This window comes from Panthera uncia (assembly GCF_023721935.1).
Source record: "Panthera uncia isolate 11264 chromosome B3 unlocalized genomic scaffold, Puncia_PCG_1.0 HiC_scaffold_1, whole genome shotgun sequence".
NCBI classification, from domain to species: Eukaryota; Metazoa; Chordata; class Mammalia; order Carnivora; family Felidae; genus Panthera; species Panthera uncia.
Window position 1 is genome coordinate 47,700,438 of NW_026057582.1, and position 20,442 is coordinate 47,720,879.

Sequence of the window (20,442 nt, forward strand, 5' to 3'; positions counted from 1 at the left end):
GAGGGACACAGAGGGAGACACAGAATCTGAAGCAGGCTCTGGGCTGTCTGCACAAAGCCTGATGTGGGGCTCAAACTCACGAGCTGTGCTATCATGACCTGAGCTGAAGTCAGACACTCAACCGACTGAGCCACCCAGGCACCCCAGCTTTTAGTTGCTTTTAAAGATAAAGGAAGGTCCATGGGTTCAGAGCAGAGAGACTGAGAGTTGGGCTGGCAGGCGGTCTCCATTGCCCATTTTGCCTGGAAAGGCAGGATGACAGAAACGAACCCAAGTCCCTACAGAAACAGGGGCCCTCCTGGGCTTGCTTGGCTTCTAGTACCCAGCCCAGAGCAAGCAAGGGCTTTATACATATTTAGAACTGTTAGTTAAATATGCCATAGATGGTGTGTTTTTCAAAGTCCTCACGTTTTGGTCATAAACACCCTTCTAAACTGAGTTCTGTTTGTGTTTTTCCAGAGACTTCCTGTGCTTAGCTAATTGTGCCACTCTTGTGAAATGGACACTATAGCTCTATTTGTTTGGGGAGCTTTGTTATTCCAGCAAATTTCCTTCCTCTTCTTTATGGGCTTGCAAGGCTTTCCCCTTTCAAAAAAAAAAAAAAAAAAGGAAAAGAAAAAAAAAACATCTGCTTAAGGCTGCTGAGATTGGTTCAGCAACCTCTGCTGGGAAAGAATAGCCCCGTATGTGCCCCCATAATCGTTTTAATTAGCCATACATTCTGCAGGGCACAAGGTCTGCGCTGGAGCAGATGGCTGGTGGGGGCTGGGACGGGGCTATTGTGGGCAGGGGCCTCACCAGGCCTGCAGGCTGCAGATGCCGGCCCGGCCTTGGGGCTGGGAGCCCAGGATCCAAGAGGCTCGGGCCATCTGCTCTGCGGTCCAGCAAAGCAGGTGGCCCTCCAGAGAAAGCAGTCCTGAAAGCGGCATCACTGGTGTAGCCCACGCATGTGGGGCACCCTCGTCCGGCTACCGGACAACCAGAGAGTTGACCACAATGGCCAGAGTGACGTTGAGATGCACAGCCTACAGAGCGGGCTTCCTTTGTCCACCTGAGGGGGCTGGGGGGCTGCCTTCTGTGGCAGCCATTTTGGGGCCAGGCAACCTCTGACCCTCTCCCCTCCGGCTGCTCTCAATGGGGTCGTTGGCCAGCACACTTGGCATGGTCATATGGAAGCACAGGCAGCCCCTGCCAGCTGTGACCAACCAGGGGACACTCTCGACCAGGGGGAGGGCGACTAGGGAGGCCCTGCTCCTAAGCTGAATCAAAAGTTGATTGCTTCGTCACAATTACGTGTTCAAAGTTGTAGTTTCTACAGAGCCTCTTCTGGGTTTGTTCTTCAAGCTGACACTGGTCTATCTGTTGTTTCTTTTCTCTGCCCTTGTCCTAGTTTTGGACACCCAAATAGTAGGAATAGTAATGGTAATATCTATTTACTTCACAGATACTTAGCTCTCGAGTTATAGCAGGCACCATTTGAAATGCATTCCAAATATTAGCACACCTTTGTAGGCAGGTACTGTTATTCACTTACCCAAGAGATAACTGAGGCACACTGGCTATTAAGTAATGTGCCCAAGGTTGGACAGCAGGTAGGTGGTGGAGGTGAAACTGAACCCTGGGGGTCCAGCTCTGGAGCCCAAATCTTTTTTTTTTTTTTTAATGTTTATTTTTGAGGAAGAGAGAGAGCGGGCAGGGGAGGGGCAGAGAGAGGGAGACACAGAATCTGAAGCAGGCTCCAGGCTCTGAGCTGTCACCACAGAGCCCAATGCGGGGCTCGAACCCAGAGAACCGGCTCATGACCTGAGCCGAAGTCAGACACTCAACCCAGGCACCCCTGGAGCCCAAATCCTTAACCACATATTTGTTCTGGCTGAAATCATAATGACAGCTACCACTTCCTAAGTGCCAGGCATACGCTTTCACGTCTGCACTGGGCAGCTCATCCCCACTTTGGGCATGAAGTAAGGAACCGAGGGGTCACACTGAGCGACAGAGCCAGATCGAACCCAGTCTCTCTGTTCAACCCTTGTGCTCATGCCCTCTACCGTTTTGCCTCCAGAATCAAACAGAATGACCGTAAAACGCTTATTAACATCCATTGCGCCAGTGATAGATGACCTAAGATTTCAGGGGAAGAAATTCAAAGTCCTTTTTCATGAATTAGTATTGAGAACACATGCCAGCAATTGTCCCTCCCTTCTTTGCCCACTTTTTCAAAGATTTTAAGATTATCTCCCTTCCAGTGCTCATGGCTGATCTGTGTCTAAAGACCACCTGCTGGGCTTTCACTGTGCTGGGTAAACTGGCAGCAATTAAAAGACCTTGTTCCAGAATGATGCCTCCCTTTATTGATGGTGTTCCAGTAGGCAAATGACCTAATCCCTCCAACCTTCTAACCTGCCATCCCCTCCTGCTCCCCCTGCTTTTTAATTGGAACTACTGGCTCCAGGCGTGAGAATGAACATGAGCTATGAATGAACTGAATCTCCCCCCCCCCCTCGAAATTGCAATTTTTTTTAATGATTTTTTTTAACATTTATTTATTTTTGGGACAGAGAAAGACAGAGCATGAACGGGGGAGGGTCAGAGAGAGGGAGACACAGAATCCGAAACAGGCTCCAGGCGCTGAGCTGTCAGCACAGAGCCCGACGCGGGGCTCGAACTCACGGACCGCGAGATCATGACCTGAGCCGAAGTCGGCCGCCTAACCAAATGAGCCACCCAGGCGCCCCACGAAATTGCAATTTAACAACAAACATTCGGCTTCCTTGTGCTTACCTCCCCCTTGTTAAAGGAACAGACCCTTGGCGGGGACTGGGGAGAAGCACAGCACATGTTTCTGGGTGGCTAACTCCATCTCCAACTGAAGTGGTCTTGGAATGGAAATGTAGCCATTTAATATACATTTGGTTCTAGGCAGGGCTGTTGCTACCTGGATCTCTGTTTCTTATACAGGGCCATGGGAGAAATGCCTTGGGAAATTGTTACCCCTAGAGAGTTAAAAAAAAAAAACAAATGTTTTTTGTTTTTAATGTTTATTTATTTTTAAGAGAGAGAGAGACACAGAGAGTGAGCAGGGGAGGAGCAGAGAGAGAGGGAGACACAGAATCCGAAGCAGGCTCCAGGCTCTGAGCTGTCAGCACAGAGCCTGATACAGGGCTCGAACTCGCAAGCTGTGAGATTATGACCTGAGCCGATGTTGGACGCCCAACTGACTGAGCCACCCAGGCACACCTCCCCTAGAGATTTTTTAACAAGTTGTCCCTTACCTGCCAGCACTTGCCCACAGAGTTTGTGTGAAATCATTTAAGCTGCCAGTGCTGCCTGGGGTTTTAGAAGGCTGTGCTGTACCTGGTGACATTGGATTAAGCTGCCTGAAGGATGGTCATGGTCTCAGTCCCCAATTCGGGTCTCAGACTGGTGTCCCTGATCTGTCCACACTCTGAGAAGCTCAAGAGGCACTGGCATCAGCAGCTTTCACCCTCCTGAACAGCACCCGCCACCCCCCCACTCCCACCACTCCAGGCCTCTTCTGTCTCAGGTCACAGAGCAGGTGGGTTCTGTGAAAGAACTTTCCCTTTCTCCCCACCCCCAGGTCACAGGAAATTCATTTAGTGAGAATTAGAGGGCAGGGTTGGTTAAAAAGAAATAGTGAAGTTGCACCTGTTTATATTGCACAAACATTTATAATAGCAAAGGAAATATAACTGTTTCCCATAGTCTCTCAACTAAATGTGTCTATTTTTCTTATCTCTATTTCCTTCCATTCTTTGTCTAATTGTATAAATATTTTTGCCCGTGGTAGTCATAGCGTAGATGGCATTTTTGTCATGGTCTTTCATTTAACATTTCACGTGTTTTTCCATGTCTTACATGGTTTTAGAATTGTACTTAAAATTTTTTTAATGGTTTTATTTATTCTTGTGAGAGAGAGAGGCAGAGCACAAGCAGGGGAGGGACAGAAAGAGAGGGAGACACAGAATCGGAAGCAGGCTCCAGGCTCTGAACTGTCAGCACAGAGCCTGATGTGGAGCTTGAACCCACGAACCGTGAGATCATAACCTGAGCCAAAGTCAGATGCTTAACTGACTGAGCCACCCAGACACCCCTAGAATTACACTTTCAGGACTTTTTGTAAAAAGTTCTAAATGTACCTATCCGTGCATAAACTTTTTTCCTTTGATTTTATTGTCAGTGGAAATCATATGAAATTATTGGGTCAAAGAATACGAACATTTTCATGGCTTTTGGAACATGAAGCAATTTTCTTTACCAAAAGGGTAATATCCATTCCCACTACTACCAGGAACATATAAACAGGCCTATTTTAATTCATAACCTTGATGGTAATAGGACTTAAGTACTGCTAATTTAATGGGAACAAAGGGATTCCCTGGTTTTAATTTATACTTCTTTGCTGTTGAAATGAGTCTTTCCCCATATTTATTTGTGTTGCTTTTTATGTGAATTGTCTCTTTGTATTCTTTGCATATCTATCTATCTACTGGACTTGGCATTTTCTTACAAATTTATATGAATAACTGATAATTCCCCCCAGGCCACCTAAATTAATGCCTTAAGTTTAAACATGGTAATGAAAATAAAATCTTCAAAAATAAATTTAACATGTACTACATAAACACATGTCCAATAAAAATAAGATTTTACAGTGCTTATTGTTTGCCAAGCACAATTTTAAGCATTTTACCCAACTCTGTGAAATATGTACTACTTTATTCCCATTTTATAGATGGAGAAACTGAGGCAAAAAGCAATTAATAAATTTGTCCAGGCCAAATTCAGTAGTTAAGGGGCAGTATGGCTTCTTTGTCTGTGATGTAACCCCCTTACTCTTATTAGTTTGGGGAAAGAACCAGGGAAGGAGAACAGTTGGGGAAGTACTGTCCTGAGAACTGAATCAGGTATGGGGGCACCTGAGTGACTCACTCAGTTAAGTATCTGACTTGATTTCTGCTCAGGTCATGATCTCATGGTCTTGAGATGGAGCCCTGCATTGGGCTCTGTGCTGAATGTGAAACCTGCTTGGTATTTTCTCTTTCCCTCTCTCCCTGTCCCTCGCTCTCTCACTCGCTCTCTCAAAATAAATAAGAAGTGAATCTGATATAATCATCCAGTCCCATAGACTCACGAAATATTTGAAACAGTATGTTAAATCCTCTTGCTTCTCTGAACTAATTGCTCACTATTTTTAAATGAATGGAGGGGTGCCTGGGTGGCTCAGTTGGTTGAGTGTCTGACTTCAGCTCAGGTCATGATCTCACGGTCTGTGAGTTTGAACCCCATGTTGGGCTCTGTGCTGACAGCTCAGAGCTTGGAGCCTGCTTCACATTCTGTCTTCCTCTCTCTCTGCCCCTCCCCTGCTCGTGCTCTGTCTCTCTCTCTCTCAGAAATAAACAAACATTAAAAATAAATAAATAAATAAAATGAATGGAGAAGTGAGAAAATGTAAGCAATAATCTTTTAAGTAACTATACATACCTCATGACTTTAGGAATTGTTACCAAGGGGGTTTTGAAGGTGTGTTTCTCTTTTAGATCCTCAGACTGGATAATGTGAACTGACTAGTCTTCAAATTTGCTGATTCTTTCTTCCTGCCAGTTCAAATCTGCCATTCAAATTCTCTAGTGAATTTTTGCATTTTTCCATCTGTGTGTCCCAGTCGGGGCTTCCTTTATTGGTGGGGCCCATTGATACTCTTCCTGTTTTTGTTCTGTCCATCTGTGCTATTAAAAATCCTTTCCTCCTTGTGATTTAGTTTTATTTTGACCAGTGGTTCTTAGATCATAGAAACCTATTTTATTTGTTTTAAGCAGATTTAAGGGATTCCATTTTAGGGTGCTTCCAAATTATATGCTGAATAATGAATGAATTTTCACAATTTGGAGATGCAAAAGTAGTATTAGTATAAGAATTTAAGTCTTTGCTCTGTGGATAAGAAAATAAATATGCTGGGACAGACAGGACGCTTTTATTAGTGGAGCTTTATTGATTTAAATCATTTTATATGAAAACAGTAGAGCTCCACCCAGAAATAATAATGTAAGAAAATTTACAGAGGGCTGTTTACCCCACCGCTCCTTCCTTACCCCCACCATGCCTCATATATCCACTAGGTTTGAAATACATCTTTAGGAGGAACTGTGGGCTGCTAAAATTGTAATCACAAACGAACAAGCAAAAATCACACTGTCCCCTAATTCTGTTTCCATAACTACCATGTATATTAGTGACTTTCAGTTGTAATCTGAATGAGTTGTAGTGAACTTGTACATTGTGAGTTATGGCTTTTTGAGGTCTTCTGCATGGCACGAACGATCAACCTCAGCATTGTCAGTCTGGAGTTTTAGTTTAGTGTGACAAAACTGCGGAAACTCTCTGATGCTCTATTCATTGTCTTTCCAAGTAAAATATGGAACTGTGAAATTCTGGTATACAACAATGGTCCTTTAATTAATTGGAGAGGACCAGCATGAGTGAGTATGGGGTGGAAAAAGACATGCTTGGGTTGCCTGAAAGAGGACCTCCACTCATATCAACTTGAATGGGATACTGAAAGTCAACGTTCAATCTAAGAATTTAGGGTGGTACACTCTTTGCCGTAGGGATGCCAGCTCTTGGAGACTGGAGTTAATCAGGCTTATTTTCCTGTTGAGTTTATTGAGGATTCCAGGAAATCAGATCATCTTGTACAGTTCAACCATCACAGAGAAAGGGCTGGGTATTTGTTATCGAAAGCAGTTTCATTCATCAAGTTGGATCTCTGCTGAGACAGCAGCCAGGTTTTGAAAGGGGGATACACCTTTTCTCAACAGGGTTTCCTGCCATGGTTGTAAAACCTCCCAACAGGAGTGATTAGGCACCTCGCGGGCTGGCCAAGGGCCACCGCGACCTACTTGTTGCCACTGACCAGAAGCAGACCTGTGCTGCACTTGGCTGGTGGACAAATGTCCAGAGTTTGGTTCTGATTGTGTCCTGGCTGGGTGCTTTCATGCAGTACACACACTATAAAATGTATGATGTGACTTGAAAAAGACCAGTAGTAACATAGCACAATAGGGGCAAAATGGTCCAGTTCAGGTAAATTTCACTGCTTCTAATGCAATTTACTGGTAACATGTATTTTCTTTAACTTGAGCTTTCTAGCCCACCTGTTTGGGGTTGCATCTCTGTCTCCTCCCTCACTGTGTCACAGACATGCTAGGCTCATTCTTACCTCTGTGCTTCAGCAAATAGCAGCTGCTCCTTTCTTTTCACATGGCTGTCTCCTGCTCACCCTTCAGGTCTCAGTTTAGATGTTGCTTCTTTCAGGAAGTCTACCCAGATCTCCTAAGTCTGAAGGATCCTATTTAGATACCCTCATAGTATTTGAACTTCTACATCATAACACTTTTTATAGGCTTTTTAATTTTTTTTATTAATTTTTAAATGCTTATTTATTTTTTGAGAGAGAGACAGACAGAATGCCAAGTGGGGGAAGGGCAGAGAGAGAAAAGAGACACAGAATCCGAAGCAGGCTTCAGGCTCCAAGCTGTCAGCACAGAGCCTGACACAGGACTTGAACCCAGGAGACATGAGATCGTGACCTGAGCTGAAGTCGGATGCTGAACCGACTGAGCCACCCAGGCGCCCCTCCATCACACTTAATATACTACAATATTATACTTTGTTTTCTTGTCTGCATGTTTTCATTAGCATTTAAACTTCTTGAGGCAAGAAATGTGTCTGTTCTGTTCATAGTTGTATCCTGAAGTTGTATCATAACACTTAGCACCCAATAAACATTGAAGAACAGATTCATAAATGCATGGTATGAATTTTTGTTGGTTGATGGATTCTGAATATTTGCTTTGGCTTGGTTTTATCGGCTGTCACAGGTTTAGCTGTTGAATAAGTGAATTTGCAAATGTGAAAGGCAAATCCCTAGTGAGATAGTGCGGGTGGCTAAGTGGTGTTTCTTAGGTGTCTCTTCTCGATTTGCTGGTTGACTAAGGATGGCCCACCGAAAGGTTCTGAATCATGTGACTTACTCGGGTGATGATCGCAGAGTTTTCCCTGGAAAAACTGAATATTTACTAAAGCACACTAATCTTTTCTTCTTGCCTTCTCTAGCACTGGAAGACACAGCGCAGTGAAGAGTATGAAGCGGAAGGTAGGAACTGTGTGTGTGTTGGAGCCTGCCTGGAAAGGAAGGGCTGCCATTCCCAGGGCACTTTCCACGTCCCCATTTCCTGCATCTCTTAGCCTTCTTCCCAACAAACAGCCTTGCATGCTGGAGGCCCGCTAAGAAGTAACGTTAAGAACAACAGCAACAACAAAAAAATCCATTCCCAATGGAAAGTTCATAGTTTTAAAATCCCAGCATTTTAACCTCACACAAGGTATGGCAACTAAGATGTAGAATTTCACTTATGGGTTAATTACTCTCTTAGGCAAACTTTCAAATTAACCTATTTAGTGTTGAACTGCTGGGGCCAGCAGATGGCACTGTGGTTCAGCTGACAGAATTTGAGCCCACCTCACAGCCTACCCTGGCTGTACTCTACTTAAGTGTAATTACTGTGTGTTCTCTATGTCTCTAACCTGGAAAGACACAGCAGTAATGAACTTAATTTGTTCAATAAATAGTAACGGTAGCACTAAATGCTCTTCTCAACGCTCTAAGGTTCTTCCAGGCACACAAAACTGTCCTAGTAATTATCTCATGATTAAGTAATGACTCTAAAACTCTCGTATGTAAGTGGAAAGTTTAATTAGAATTTATAATAGAGGATAAGTAAATTTTGATTTTTAAATGAGTTTGATCCTTACGTTTTCAAATAAAATTTATCCTTAATGTATAGGTAACTAGCAACTTGTAATTTACAACCATTTATTCTTTCAAGTTGGTTTGTTTGTAGGTCAGAATATTTAAATGTGTAAACAGGCTAATCCTGAGACTTTTATTATTTTATGATATTTATTATGAAATCATTTCCTTCTTAGTAAAAGCAGTTCTAGTGCTTAGACCAGAAAGAAAGTGGTGATTAGATAAAGTCTGGTAGCTATAGTTGAGGCAGGGCTGACAAATCTCTTTGGAATGGTTCTCAACTAGCCTTCTCTTCCAGTTACATCCAAGCCTTAAGCCTGTGCATGTTTTCAGTTGGAATAAAACAGACTAGAACCTTGGTATGCTTGCACAGGAGATATTTCTCATGTGGTATAGAAAAATGTGGCTGTTTGCTCTTGTTGCAGCCTAAGAACCAGTGGTTCCATTTCATTTGGACTACAGATTCAAATCAAGATGGAATCAGCATTTATAGTCTCTTTCTGTAATATTTACTTTCAAAAAGCACAGTTTTCTTTGAGAACAGGCTCTCTCTCTTTGCAATTCCTTTGGGAACAGCACAATATATGTTTTTATTTCAGGCCAGTTAAGATTTTGGAACCCAGATGACTTGAATGCCTCACAAAGTGGGTCTTCTGCTCCCCAAGACTGGATAGAAGAGAAACTGCAGGAGGTTTGTGAAGATCTGGGGATCACCCGTGATGGTCACCTGAACCGAAAGAAGCTGGTCTCCATCTGTGAGCAGTATGGCCTGCAGAATATCGATGGAGAGGTAAGCCTTGCATCATATTTTTATTCAGGAATAATAATCATGATGAAATCTGAACTGGTCACAGGCTAGGAACAGCCATATCTTGCCTTCCTGCAGCATGTTACAGAGATTCCATTCTCTTCTTTTCATAGGAGATAAGCCTTAAAGATTCTTTCGTAAGAAGCTTGTGTTAGGTTGTGGGAAAAAAACCCAAACCTGACAATAGCTGACCCTCACTGAACCCATAGTACGTGACCCTCCCTGTGCTAAGCATGTTACCCCACATTATTACTAGACACTAACCAGCTTGGTGCGGCCACCATGTCAGATATATCTGTAGAAGTGGCATTCACAAAACACAATGTGAGAAGGACCTGGAGGAAGGATTATGCAGGGAGTTCAGAAGATTTGAATTGGGAGAATATTTCAAAGGCCAGACTGATGAGTTTAGGTTTTTGGAGAGAAGATCTCAGTATCAACCCTGCATTCTTCAGCAGATTGAGTAACATACAAGAAAAACTTAGATCCTGAGGATGCTCTGAGCTGCTTTTATGGGGTATATTGGTGTGCGGACAGCCTTTGGCTAGGAGACCAGCCAGCCAGGAGCTATCACAATATTCTGGTCATGAGGAAATGGAAAATGGTGGGCTGGTGGTTTTGAAGATACAGAAGAATCTTGAAGGACCCCACCCCCTCCCACCCCCCACCCCCGCCAAAAGACTCTTGCTTGGTAAAATTCTGAGCTTTGTTTTCTGAAAAATTAAGATGGGAACTGGCAGGACTGGGTGCTTGAAAAGCCATGAAATATAAGAACATAAATAATTCTAAGATATGTTTTTCAGAGAGCTGAAAATAAGGACTGGAGGGGCTCAGAGGTTAGGGCTACAGTTGTAGTTTGGGGAATCTTTGATTAGAATGCTATTTGAAACCATACTGCCTGCTTGTTCAGGGGATAAATGATATTATTTTCCTAAACCAAAAACAGATTTATCATCAAAAGCTACCAAGTAGCCTCATTTGCAGAAGAGATTTTTTTTCCTCCTCCTCTGTAGTATATGTGACTGTTATATACCCATTGACTACCTTTTTCTTTTTTTAAAAAAAATTTTCTTTTTTAACGTTTATTTATTTTTGAGACAGAGAGAGACAGAGCATGAACGGGGGAGGAGCAGAGAGAGAGGGAGACACAGAATCGGAAGCAGGCTCCATGCTCTGGGCCATCAGCCCAGAGCCCGACGCGGGGCTCGAACTCACAGACCGTGAGATCGTGACCTGAGCTGAAGTCGGACACTCAACCGACTGAGCCACCCAGGCGCCCCATTGACTACCTTTTTAATGGCTCAGTGGTCATTTATTTTCCAGTGTTGTTGAGTCGTAACATTAAATTCATCCTCCTAAATTATAAACCCAGTGCAGTATGCAGAACTTTGGGATGTTTTGCCAAGAAATACTGCACAATACTGCACAAACTTGGATTATTTATCTAAGAACAATTCTTGGAATAAACTGTAGCCATTTGCGGGGAATTGCATTTTCTTCTGTGGTGGAATTTCTAAAACCCAGGGAAAGAAGTAGCTTATTTAGTTATTTTCCTCTCATCCAAGGATGAGTAAAAGATTGCTCATTGAGTATAGCTTTTACTTAATGTTTCCCCCCACCAAAAAAAAAAAAAAAAAAAGTCATGAAATACTATAGTACTTTGTACTATTAGCTCTCGACCACAGAGGAGCTGAAAGTTCAAGATGATCTCATCCACAAGCAACTTGGGATCATAGGATTTTATGACTGAAAGCAATTTTAGATTTAGTCATCTCCTCGTTTTCTAGATAAAGAAAGTGATGTCGCTGCTGCTTGTTGCCGTTACCAGGAAGGGGAACTAGACTCACTGTCTCACGTACTATGCTTTCCAGAAGCAAGGACCGCTGTACGGCAGGGAGGGCACATGCCAAATATGGCCCAAAGTTTTGAGTTTCTTTTGTTGTTTGTTCTTTTGGTATGCCCAATGTTTAAAAATTGAACTCTTGCTACACTTTTTTTAAATCAGATTTTTCTAAAAACCCAAAGATTTGACTCCCATTTTGCTAGCCGGGAGAAGTGGCTGGCTAGCTCCTCTGGACAGGACACGCACTCGTGTGTTCAGTTCCCTGCTTTAAACGGCACTCCTTTGTAGTGTCTCAAAACCATCCTGCCTTACTCATTAATATCACCTTCCTGGCCTCTCTAGGTATTTGGGTTTGTTACCCTATTCTAGTGCATTATGTCCCAATGTATACCTTGGGAAATCAACCATCCAGAGACCTGCCTGGCTGGTGTGTCATGAGGGGTAAGAATGTCCTCAGGGTTCTGGATCTGGCTCCTGCACAGACTGTGGAGGTGCCCCACTTGCCCACTTGACTTGTGTTCTATTTAGCCCAACCCTGCCTTTTTCTGAATCCAAAACCTTCTATTCACCACTCGCCTACTCCCCCCATGTACAATAACTGGTGGGACTCACCTGCTCCTCCACTTTGAATGAATGAGGTGATGGGTTTTTAGGCAGTCTGGAAGCTGTGCATCAGTTTGGCCAGGGTCACAAGGCCAAGCAGTGTGGAGCTAAGGTTAGAGCCAAAATACGATTGTTCACTTCAGTCAGCACACCTGGATTTTACTGTGACTTATGGTTTGATGATCCCGAGAGCCTAGTCCTCTAAGAAAGTGTTCTTTGGTTTGGTAAGAACAAGACAGAACTGCTGAGGGATCTTAGTGACCTCAAAATCTCACCCAGATACCTTTCCATTGGTTTTACTGTATAATTCTCTATTAGAAACTGTTCCTCTTCCAAAGATTTCCACTCTTTAGAATGGTTTCTTGTTTCAGAGTCCTCACCAGAGGAAGTGGTATTAAAAAAAGAATAGAGACAGATGTTTCCTATTGGATGTGAATTGGAAAGAAGCATTTGAGATAAAAGAAATGCCTCAGGCACTTCCATGAAGAATAAAATCAACAATTATGAGATGATGAATCCTAGCAGTAGTCCAGACTTACAAAATGGATATTGAAACTTTGAAGATGTGTTACAAAGAGGCCTTTGTTAGAATGGACCCAGTTGCAGACTCTAATGCCTTCAGATTAAATGTGTTGCTTACTCTGTGGGCATCACCTGAGAACTTGTTAGAGATTCAGAATCTCAGACCCCACCCCCAGATTTAACTGTGTCAGAGTCTGCATTTTAACAAGATCCTCAGGCGATTTCTGTTCTGTACAATGGAGGGGCGTCTGTATAGAAAAACTTGAGCCCCCAAAGGAAAGAGGAATCCAGCTGCCAGGAAAAAAGAGCTCATTGCCTTTCCTCCCTATTTTGTGGTGTCAGTGACTCTTGCTGCTTTATCCATCCTTTCTATTCCTCTACTGCGCTAGGGAACAAGCCATCTTGTAGGCAAGGCTCCGAAGGGACTATAGTCCAGTCTCTCCTTCCCCAATTACATAATGAGGACTACTGGATTACCGTTAAAGGGCACAAAACAGCCAGGCAAAATTCCTTCTCTTTACATCTCTTGGGGCCCTTCTGTTGGACACACACAAAATCTTTCCTTTCCGACCTTCATTTCTCCTGTGCTAAAGCATTAAAACAAACCCCAATACGTGCAGTCCTGTTCCAAGTAGTGCTCTAAATCCCGAGTCATGAGTTTCAGACCCAAACTCTTAGATCATTGCAGTCTGTCCCATACCAAATTCTGCTGTGCCAACATACCAATTGCAAAAATTCAATATAAACAAAATATCGTGTTGAGTCACCACAATATAATAGTTTAATGACTGTCCAAACTTATTTCTATTGTTACAGTACTGGAAAGCTATATCTTTATATTTTTTAATCCATAAGAATAATATGTAGCAACATTAAATATTACCCATTTGGGGCACCTGGGTGGCTCAGTCCGTTAAGCATCCCACTTCAGCTCAGGTCATGATCTCACGGTTCGTGGGTTTGAGCCCCGCATCAGGCTCTGTGCTCACAGCTCAGAGCCTGGAACCTGTTTCAGATTCTGTGACTCCCTCTCTCTCTCTGCACCCTCCCCCGCTTACCCTCTATCTCTCTGTGTCTCTCAAAAATAAGTAAATGTTTAAAAAAATTTTTTTAATTAAAAAAAAAAAGATTACCCATTTTACAAGTGTGAGTAAAAAAGAAAACAGTTAATTGCTAAATTGCCTAGGATTATGAAAATGGATGTTTATACTTAGCTTGTGGAGGAGGAAAGACATATTACTGAAAAGGAAAATAAATTCAGTGAAATGAGAATAAAGGGACATGCTATATTTCTGGAGCCTTGGGGTCAACAGTGGTGCCAGTTTCTATTGGCCACGAATGTACTTTGGGCCTTGTGTTATTTTGAGGGAAATATTTAAAGTAAATGGTTACTCTTTTCCAGATGCTTGAGGAAGTCTTCCATAATCTTGATCCTGATGGTACAATGAGCGTAGAAGATTTTTTCTATGGCTTATTCAAAAATGGAAAATCCCTCACACCATCAGCATCTACTCCATATAGACAATTGAAAAGGCATCTCTCCATGCAGGTGAGAGAGAAATAGGAAGTGGTTTCTTTGTGAGCAGAAGTTAAAACCCACTTGAATAGTTTCTAATGAATTAATCTGTTGTTTGAAGAAGAATAAGGAGAAAGAGAGAAGCAAAAGAAGAAGAAAGACTAAACCATTGGGAAGGAAAAGTTGGGTTTAAAAAATGACCATAAATTACAGAGTGGGAAGCCACTAATTATGCCCCTTAATGTTAGCTGTGGGTCCAAAGAAACCTGGTGTTAAGACACATCTCATCTATGTCAAGGATCTCCCTACCAGAGCAACTGTTTTTGATAAGTTTTGCATTCTTGACTCCCTTGGGAAAGAAAGATCAAAGGGGCTGCGTGACTTTATTTTTTTTTTAATAGTGTTAGAAAGACACGGCTTCTGCTCAGTGTGGTCAAGACGGACCAGTTTGGGTCAATGTCTGGTTGAAAGGCCTGACCTTGCTCAAGTCTCTTTCTTCTTCCAGTCCTTCGATGAGAGTGGACGACGTACCACAACCCCATCAGCAATGACAAGTACCATTGGCTTTCGGGTCTTCTCCTGCCTGGATGATGGGATGGGCTATGCATCAGTGGAGAAAATACTCGACTCCTGGCAGGAAGAGGGCATTGAGAACAGCCAGGAGATCCTGAAGGTGCGGCAGCTAAAATGAGAGAGAAATGACAGACTGGGGAAGGGTTGAAAAATTCCAGAGCTTTTGAAACTGATTTGATCTGATTTAATTTGATTTCTCCTTAATGATTCTTCTGTTCACAAGCTCTCAGAAATAAGAAGTAACTTTTCTTACCCCCTTTTACCAGGAGTCTGTTGCTAACTACTTCTCATGTTTTTAACACCAAAACTATTGACAAGTGCAATGCTCTTAACTGACCTCTGGCTGGTAAAGATCAGAGTTATACTATTGTATTTATTTACAGTGCTAGAGAATATTTTGTTAAACGTGCACGTAAGCATGTATGGTTTCCTTAGAACTTCAGTTGAAGGTTGTTCCCAAGCAGTCACTAAAGAAATGTGATCATCCAACTTCTTGACTGTACATTCACTTCTCTGGGTTTGTATACCCTTCACAGCTTTCGCTTTAGAGGACAGAACTTGTAATTATCTTGAACTTGTTCTGATTTCTAGGCCTTGGATTTCAGCCTTGATGGGAATGTCAACCTGACAGAATTGACACTGGCTCTTGAAAATGAACTTTTGGTCACCAAGAATGGCATTCACCAGGCAGCTCTGGCCAGCTTTAAGGCTGAGATCCGGCATTTGCTGTGAGTTGCTTGGAAGGTCCACGTGCCCTATTCCCTTTCCTGCTTGCCCAGCAAGTCCTTTAGAGGCCTGTGACACATTCTGTATGCAAATGGAGCTAATCTCCTATCATCTCACTATTGTGAAAATTAAGTAACGCTTAGATTTGCATGTAGGCTTCTGAAGGAAGCTGTGGAAGTGTTTATTATGGAAGGGTTTTGGTTGCCTTGGTTTTGTTTTTGTACTGAAGCAAGCCAGAGGAGAACTTTTTTGGGTCCACCTGTTGCTTAGAGATGGTTTCCCTTTAACTTGGTCTATTTCTCTTTCAAGGGAGCGAGTTGATCAAGTGGTCAGAGAGAAAGAGAAGCTACGGTCAGATCTGGACAAAGCTGAGAAGCTCAAGTCTCTAATGGCTTCAGAGGTGGATGATCACCATGCGGCCATCGAGCGGCGCAATGAGTACAACCTCAGGTGGGACTTGTGGGGCCGGGGCCCTCTTTCCCACCACACTGGCCAGGGTGGTGGGGCTCAGCCTGCCTGCCTGCTCAGCCACACCTGGCTGGAGAGACGCAGGTGTGGTCGAGCCTTAAGGAAAGCAGGACCCAGTAGATCTTTCCATCTCTAGGACTCTGTGTTTCCATTTTTGGTGGGTCTGCATAAGGACCTCTGAGGGTCTTACTGGCAGCTTATTGGTCTTTCCTCCTCACAGGAAACTGGATGAAGAGTACAAGGAGCGAATAGCAGCCTTAAAGAATGAACTCCGAAAGGAGAGAGAACAGATCCTGCAACAGGTGGGCAAGCAGCGCTTGGAACTTGAGCAGGAAATTGAAAAGGCAAAAACAGAAGAGAACTACATCCGGGACCGCCTTGCCCTCTCTTTAAAGGTAGTCATCCTCTTAGTTCTCTGGTCTGTGTCCCTGCTGGGAACACCACATGGAAAACCACAGCTCTGGAAAGAGGCACAGTCCCAGGATTCCCGTATATTTGTCCTGCTGGGTCATGACCCAGACGTGACAGAGCCCCTGCTGGGATCTAGATTGCAGGAGTGTCCAGGCTTCTGGTGTGCCCGCGGTGTCAATCAGTAGATCTTGTTCTTCTCACCCCTTGTAGTTGCACTGAGTCATTAGGGCTCTTTGGCACCTGGTTGATGACTTCTCTCTTCCCTGTCCCCCACCCGATTCTGAGCAGATGGCATGGTCTCCTGCCACACACAGGTCGTCAGCTTTGTTTCTTTGCTTCCAAATATGTCTTTTGCCTTATACATCCTCTCCTCTTTTCTCGTGTCTCAGTAGAGGAAACGATCCTTCTCTTCACTGGACTCTGATACGGTGCAGCCTACTTCCATTCTGGATACCACTACTTACCGGAAAACCTCAGTCACGTTATCCAGACCTGTTTCCTAATGTACAAAATGGGCACCATTGTAATATCTGCCTCATGGCATATTTAATATGGGGACTAAATGAGATGCTGCATATGCAGCGTGTAAAAGGAAATAAGTACGTGTAGTATATTAACTGTTGTTCCTGAAACTCCACACATCAAAAACTGAGCTAACTCTCCCACCCTAACCATCAAATCGCCTCTTTTTCTGAATTTTCTCCTTAATCTGTGTCATTACCATGAGGTGTCACAGGAGCTAAAACCCTCAGTCATCCCCGCTCATTAGTCTCTAAGTCCTGTTGGTGCTCTGAAACGTCTCTCAGATTTATCCCTTTCCTCCATTTCTGCAGGCTCTGAACAGGTTCAGAATTTCAGCTGACTTATGTGCATCTTTTCTTCCATCCATCCAGCCTCCATATGGCCACTAGAGTTACATTACTAAAGAACACTAAAGAACTTAGTGAAGAACGTGCTGTTACCCTGTGTAAAAGTACAGCGCGGTAGCACTGAAGGCCCTTGGAAGGGCACTTGTCCTTATACTTTTCCACCCTCAGGTCCTGCCAGCAACCCCCTGAGCCATGCCCTTAATCCGACCGCACCTGCCATCAGATCTCACAGTTTCTCAGTGGGTTTTTATGCTCCTTCACTGCTTTTGCCAACACTGCAGACCACATGACTCTTTCATTCCCATTATGCTTCCTTTTTTCTTGACGGAAGATAGTGCATCACAGATAATTGTGTCTACATCTGTCTCCCTCCCCACTGTCCAGATTGTGTTTTCCCTATGGTCAGTAACAGAATCTGATTTGTTAGTTTCCAGAGCACCAGAACAGGCCCAATACACCACAGAGATTGCTCCTGTTTTGACATCTAAATTTAGACATGCTTTGAAAGCTTAGAGTTCTAGCACCGGCATTTTGGGAGAAAGTGTGTGTTTTTTTTTTTTTTTTAGGAAAAAATTCTTCAAGCATACTCTTTTTCATTCCATATTGCTATGTGAGAGTGTGAACTAGAATGTATTAAAAATACACTGGCTTTATATTCTTCTGGCAAAAGACGCTTTGAAAATAATGTTCTTCCAATCAGCCTTTCACACTGGAATGGAACATATGTCAAAATGCATGTCTGTGTAGTTTTATTTTTTTAAACAAATGTGGGTGGAAATCTCTCCAACAAGTTTTATATATACAGAAAAAAACCCACCATTTGTGGACTTCTGTTCATGTGTTATTATAATAATTTCAATATACAAGTTATGAAAAACTTGTATGTGCATCTTTTACATCATTAAGCCAAAATAAGATTGTAAAGTAAATATCAACAAACTATATCATTAATAAATGATATTAATTTTAGTTTTTTTTTTTAAGTTTATTTCAAGAGAGAGAGCGGACATAAATGGGGAAGAAGCAGACAGAGAGAGGGAGATAGAGAATCCCAAGCAGGCCCCACACTGTCAGTGAAGAGCTCGACGTGGAGCTCCAACTCATGAACCATGAGATCATGACCTGAGCTGAAGTCGAGAGTGGCGGGCGATCAACCAACTGAGCCACCCAGGCTCCCCTAGTTATTCTACCTTTTTATGTTTTTTCCTGAGTTCTCTTTTGCTGATAGGTAGCCTGCAACCAATTGTAACAATGTGTTGAGAATGTTTTTTCATGTCATTAAATACTACATTCCAATGCTATTGGAGAGAAATACAGTGCAAACCATATATGTAACTTCAAATTTTCAAATGGCTGCATAAAAAGAAACAGGCGAATTTAATTGGAATCATTTTATTTAATCCAGTATCTCCAAAACATTATTTAGACTCCTAATCCATATACAAAAATTATTATTGAGCCATTTTATAGTTTTGCACTAACTTTTCAAAATCTACTGAGTATTTTACATACTTAGAGTACATCTCTATTTGTACTATACATGTTTCAAGTGCTTAATATCTGCATGTGTCTGCTAGCAGCTACCGTATTAGCATAGTTCTGTAGGATCAAAGAAAGGGGGCAAACTTTTGGGTTATAAGATAAATACCAATTTTTTAATCTTTACTTTTGTCTTCTGTATTCTACTGAAACTTTCGAGCTGAGCAAATTTTTTCAGTCTAGAGCATGAATTTATGCTTCATATAAAATGGTACAACAGTTTGCTAATTTTTAATCTGTACCCATTTACTTTCCCCAAATTGCTTCAGGAAAACAGTCGTCTAGAAAATGAGCTTCTGGAAAATGCAGAGAAGTTGGCAGAGTATGAGAATCTGACAAATAGACTTCAGCGAAATTTGGAAAATGTGTTAGCAGAAAAGGTAAATCTGTTTGAATTTGATCTCCTGATATGCAGCCCAAAGTGTAGTTTACTCAAAAGAGCAGAAGCAATGCCACCAAGTAAATTTCTGTTAGGGAAGTATTTAGATGGCTGAAGTAAGCCGTCAGTTTTACAGGGATCTAATTTCAGAGATTGGATACAAGGGAAACATTGCATATACTGAGAAATGACCCCTGCCTTAGTTGAACACATCACTCTAGAATGTTCTCCCATCATCCAGTTGGTAATGTTCTGCATAAATGTCACATTCCTTTCATACTCAAGAGACCATACTCTGGGTGAACACCAGAAACTGAGGCCTTTGTTGGGTTAAAGGTCCAAGACGGACACTTGGGGCAAATGAAAGCTGTGTCCTTGTCCTTTTCTAGTTTGGTGACCTTGATCCTAGCAGTGCTGAATTCTTTCTGCAAGAGGAGAGGCTGACACAGATGAGAAATGAATATGAGCAGCAGTGCAGGGTAAGTGACTAAAGAGAAATTAAGTCCAGGAGGCCCTGGGTTCAAATCCCACTTCACCATTTACTAGTGACCATAAGCATGTTACTTAATCTGTGGGTTCCTCAGTTCCTCATCTATAACATGGTAAAAATAAGAGTACCTGCTCAGTAGGTTGTGAAGAATTAATGAGTGAATATATGTAAAGTGCTTAGAACAGAGCCTGGAACATAGAAAGCACTTAGCCCAAACGTTAGCGGTTATTATTTAGTACCCAGTATATTAGGGAATCATGCAAACTGCATTTAAGTCTGTTTTAGCTAGGTCAGAAATTGCTAGTGCTTAGGGGAGAATATAGTAGTTTTATTCCAGGTAGAGAAATACATGGTCATGTTGATGTGCTTATTCCAAAATGAGCATTTTTTTTAAGTGTTTGTTTATTTTTGAGAGACAGAGGAAGACACAGAATCTGAAACAGGCTCCAGGCTTTGAGCTGTCTGCACAGAGCCCGACGTGGGGCTCGAACTCACAGACCGCAAGATCATGACCTGAGCCGAAGTCGGCCGCTTAACCGACTGAGCCACCCAGGCGCCCCTCTTAAATTTTTTTTAACATTTATTCATTTTTGAGAGACAGGGGCACAGAGAGAGGGAGGAAGACAGAGAATCCAAAGCAGGCTCCAGGCTCCAGGCTCCGAGCTGTCAGCACAGAGTCGGACGTGGGGCTCAAACTCATGAATCGCGAGATCATGACCTGAGCTAAAGTCGGATGCTCACCTGACACCACACACCCCTGAAGTGAGCCTTTCTTAATCAAACACTGCAGACCTAATCTGATGTAAATTGCTTTTGTCGTGTGTGTGTGTGTGTGTGTGTGTGTGTGTGTGTGTGTGTGTGTGTG

The 20,442-nt window shown here is 42.8% G+C and overlaps 1 protein-coding gene across 8 annotated transcripts in view; it reads left to right on the forward strand.

Moving 5' to 3' along the window:
- NIN (ninein) overlaps window positions 1–20,442 on the forward strand; it is a 96,057-nt gene that overhangs the window by 38,120 nt on the left and 37,495 nt on the right. For all 8 annotated transcript variants that reach the window (XM_049612795.1, XM_049612797.1, XM_049612798.1 and 5 more), the window contains 9 exons: window positions 8,134–8,173; window positions 9,430–9,620; window positions 14,009–14,155; window positions 14,628–14,795; window positions 15,287–15,423; window positions 15,731–15,871; window positions 16,110–16,284; window positions 18,978–19,088; window positions 19,477–19,566. In XM_049612795.1, the coding sequence (XP_049468752.1) occupies window positions 8,134–8,173; window positions 9,430–9,620; window positions 14,009–14,155; window positions 14,628–14,795; window positions 15,287–15,423; window positions 15,731–15,871; window positions 16,110–16,284; window positions 18,978–19,088; window positions 19,477–19,566 (1,200 nt within the window). The remainder of the gene's footprint in view (window positions 1–8,133; window positions 8,174–9,429; window positions 9,621–14,008; window positions 14,156–14,627; window positions 14,796–15,286; window positions 15,424–15,730; window positions 15,872–16,109; window positions 16,285–18,977; window positions 19,089–19,476; window positions 19,567–20,442) is intronic.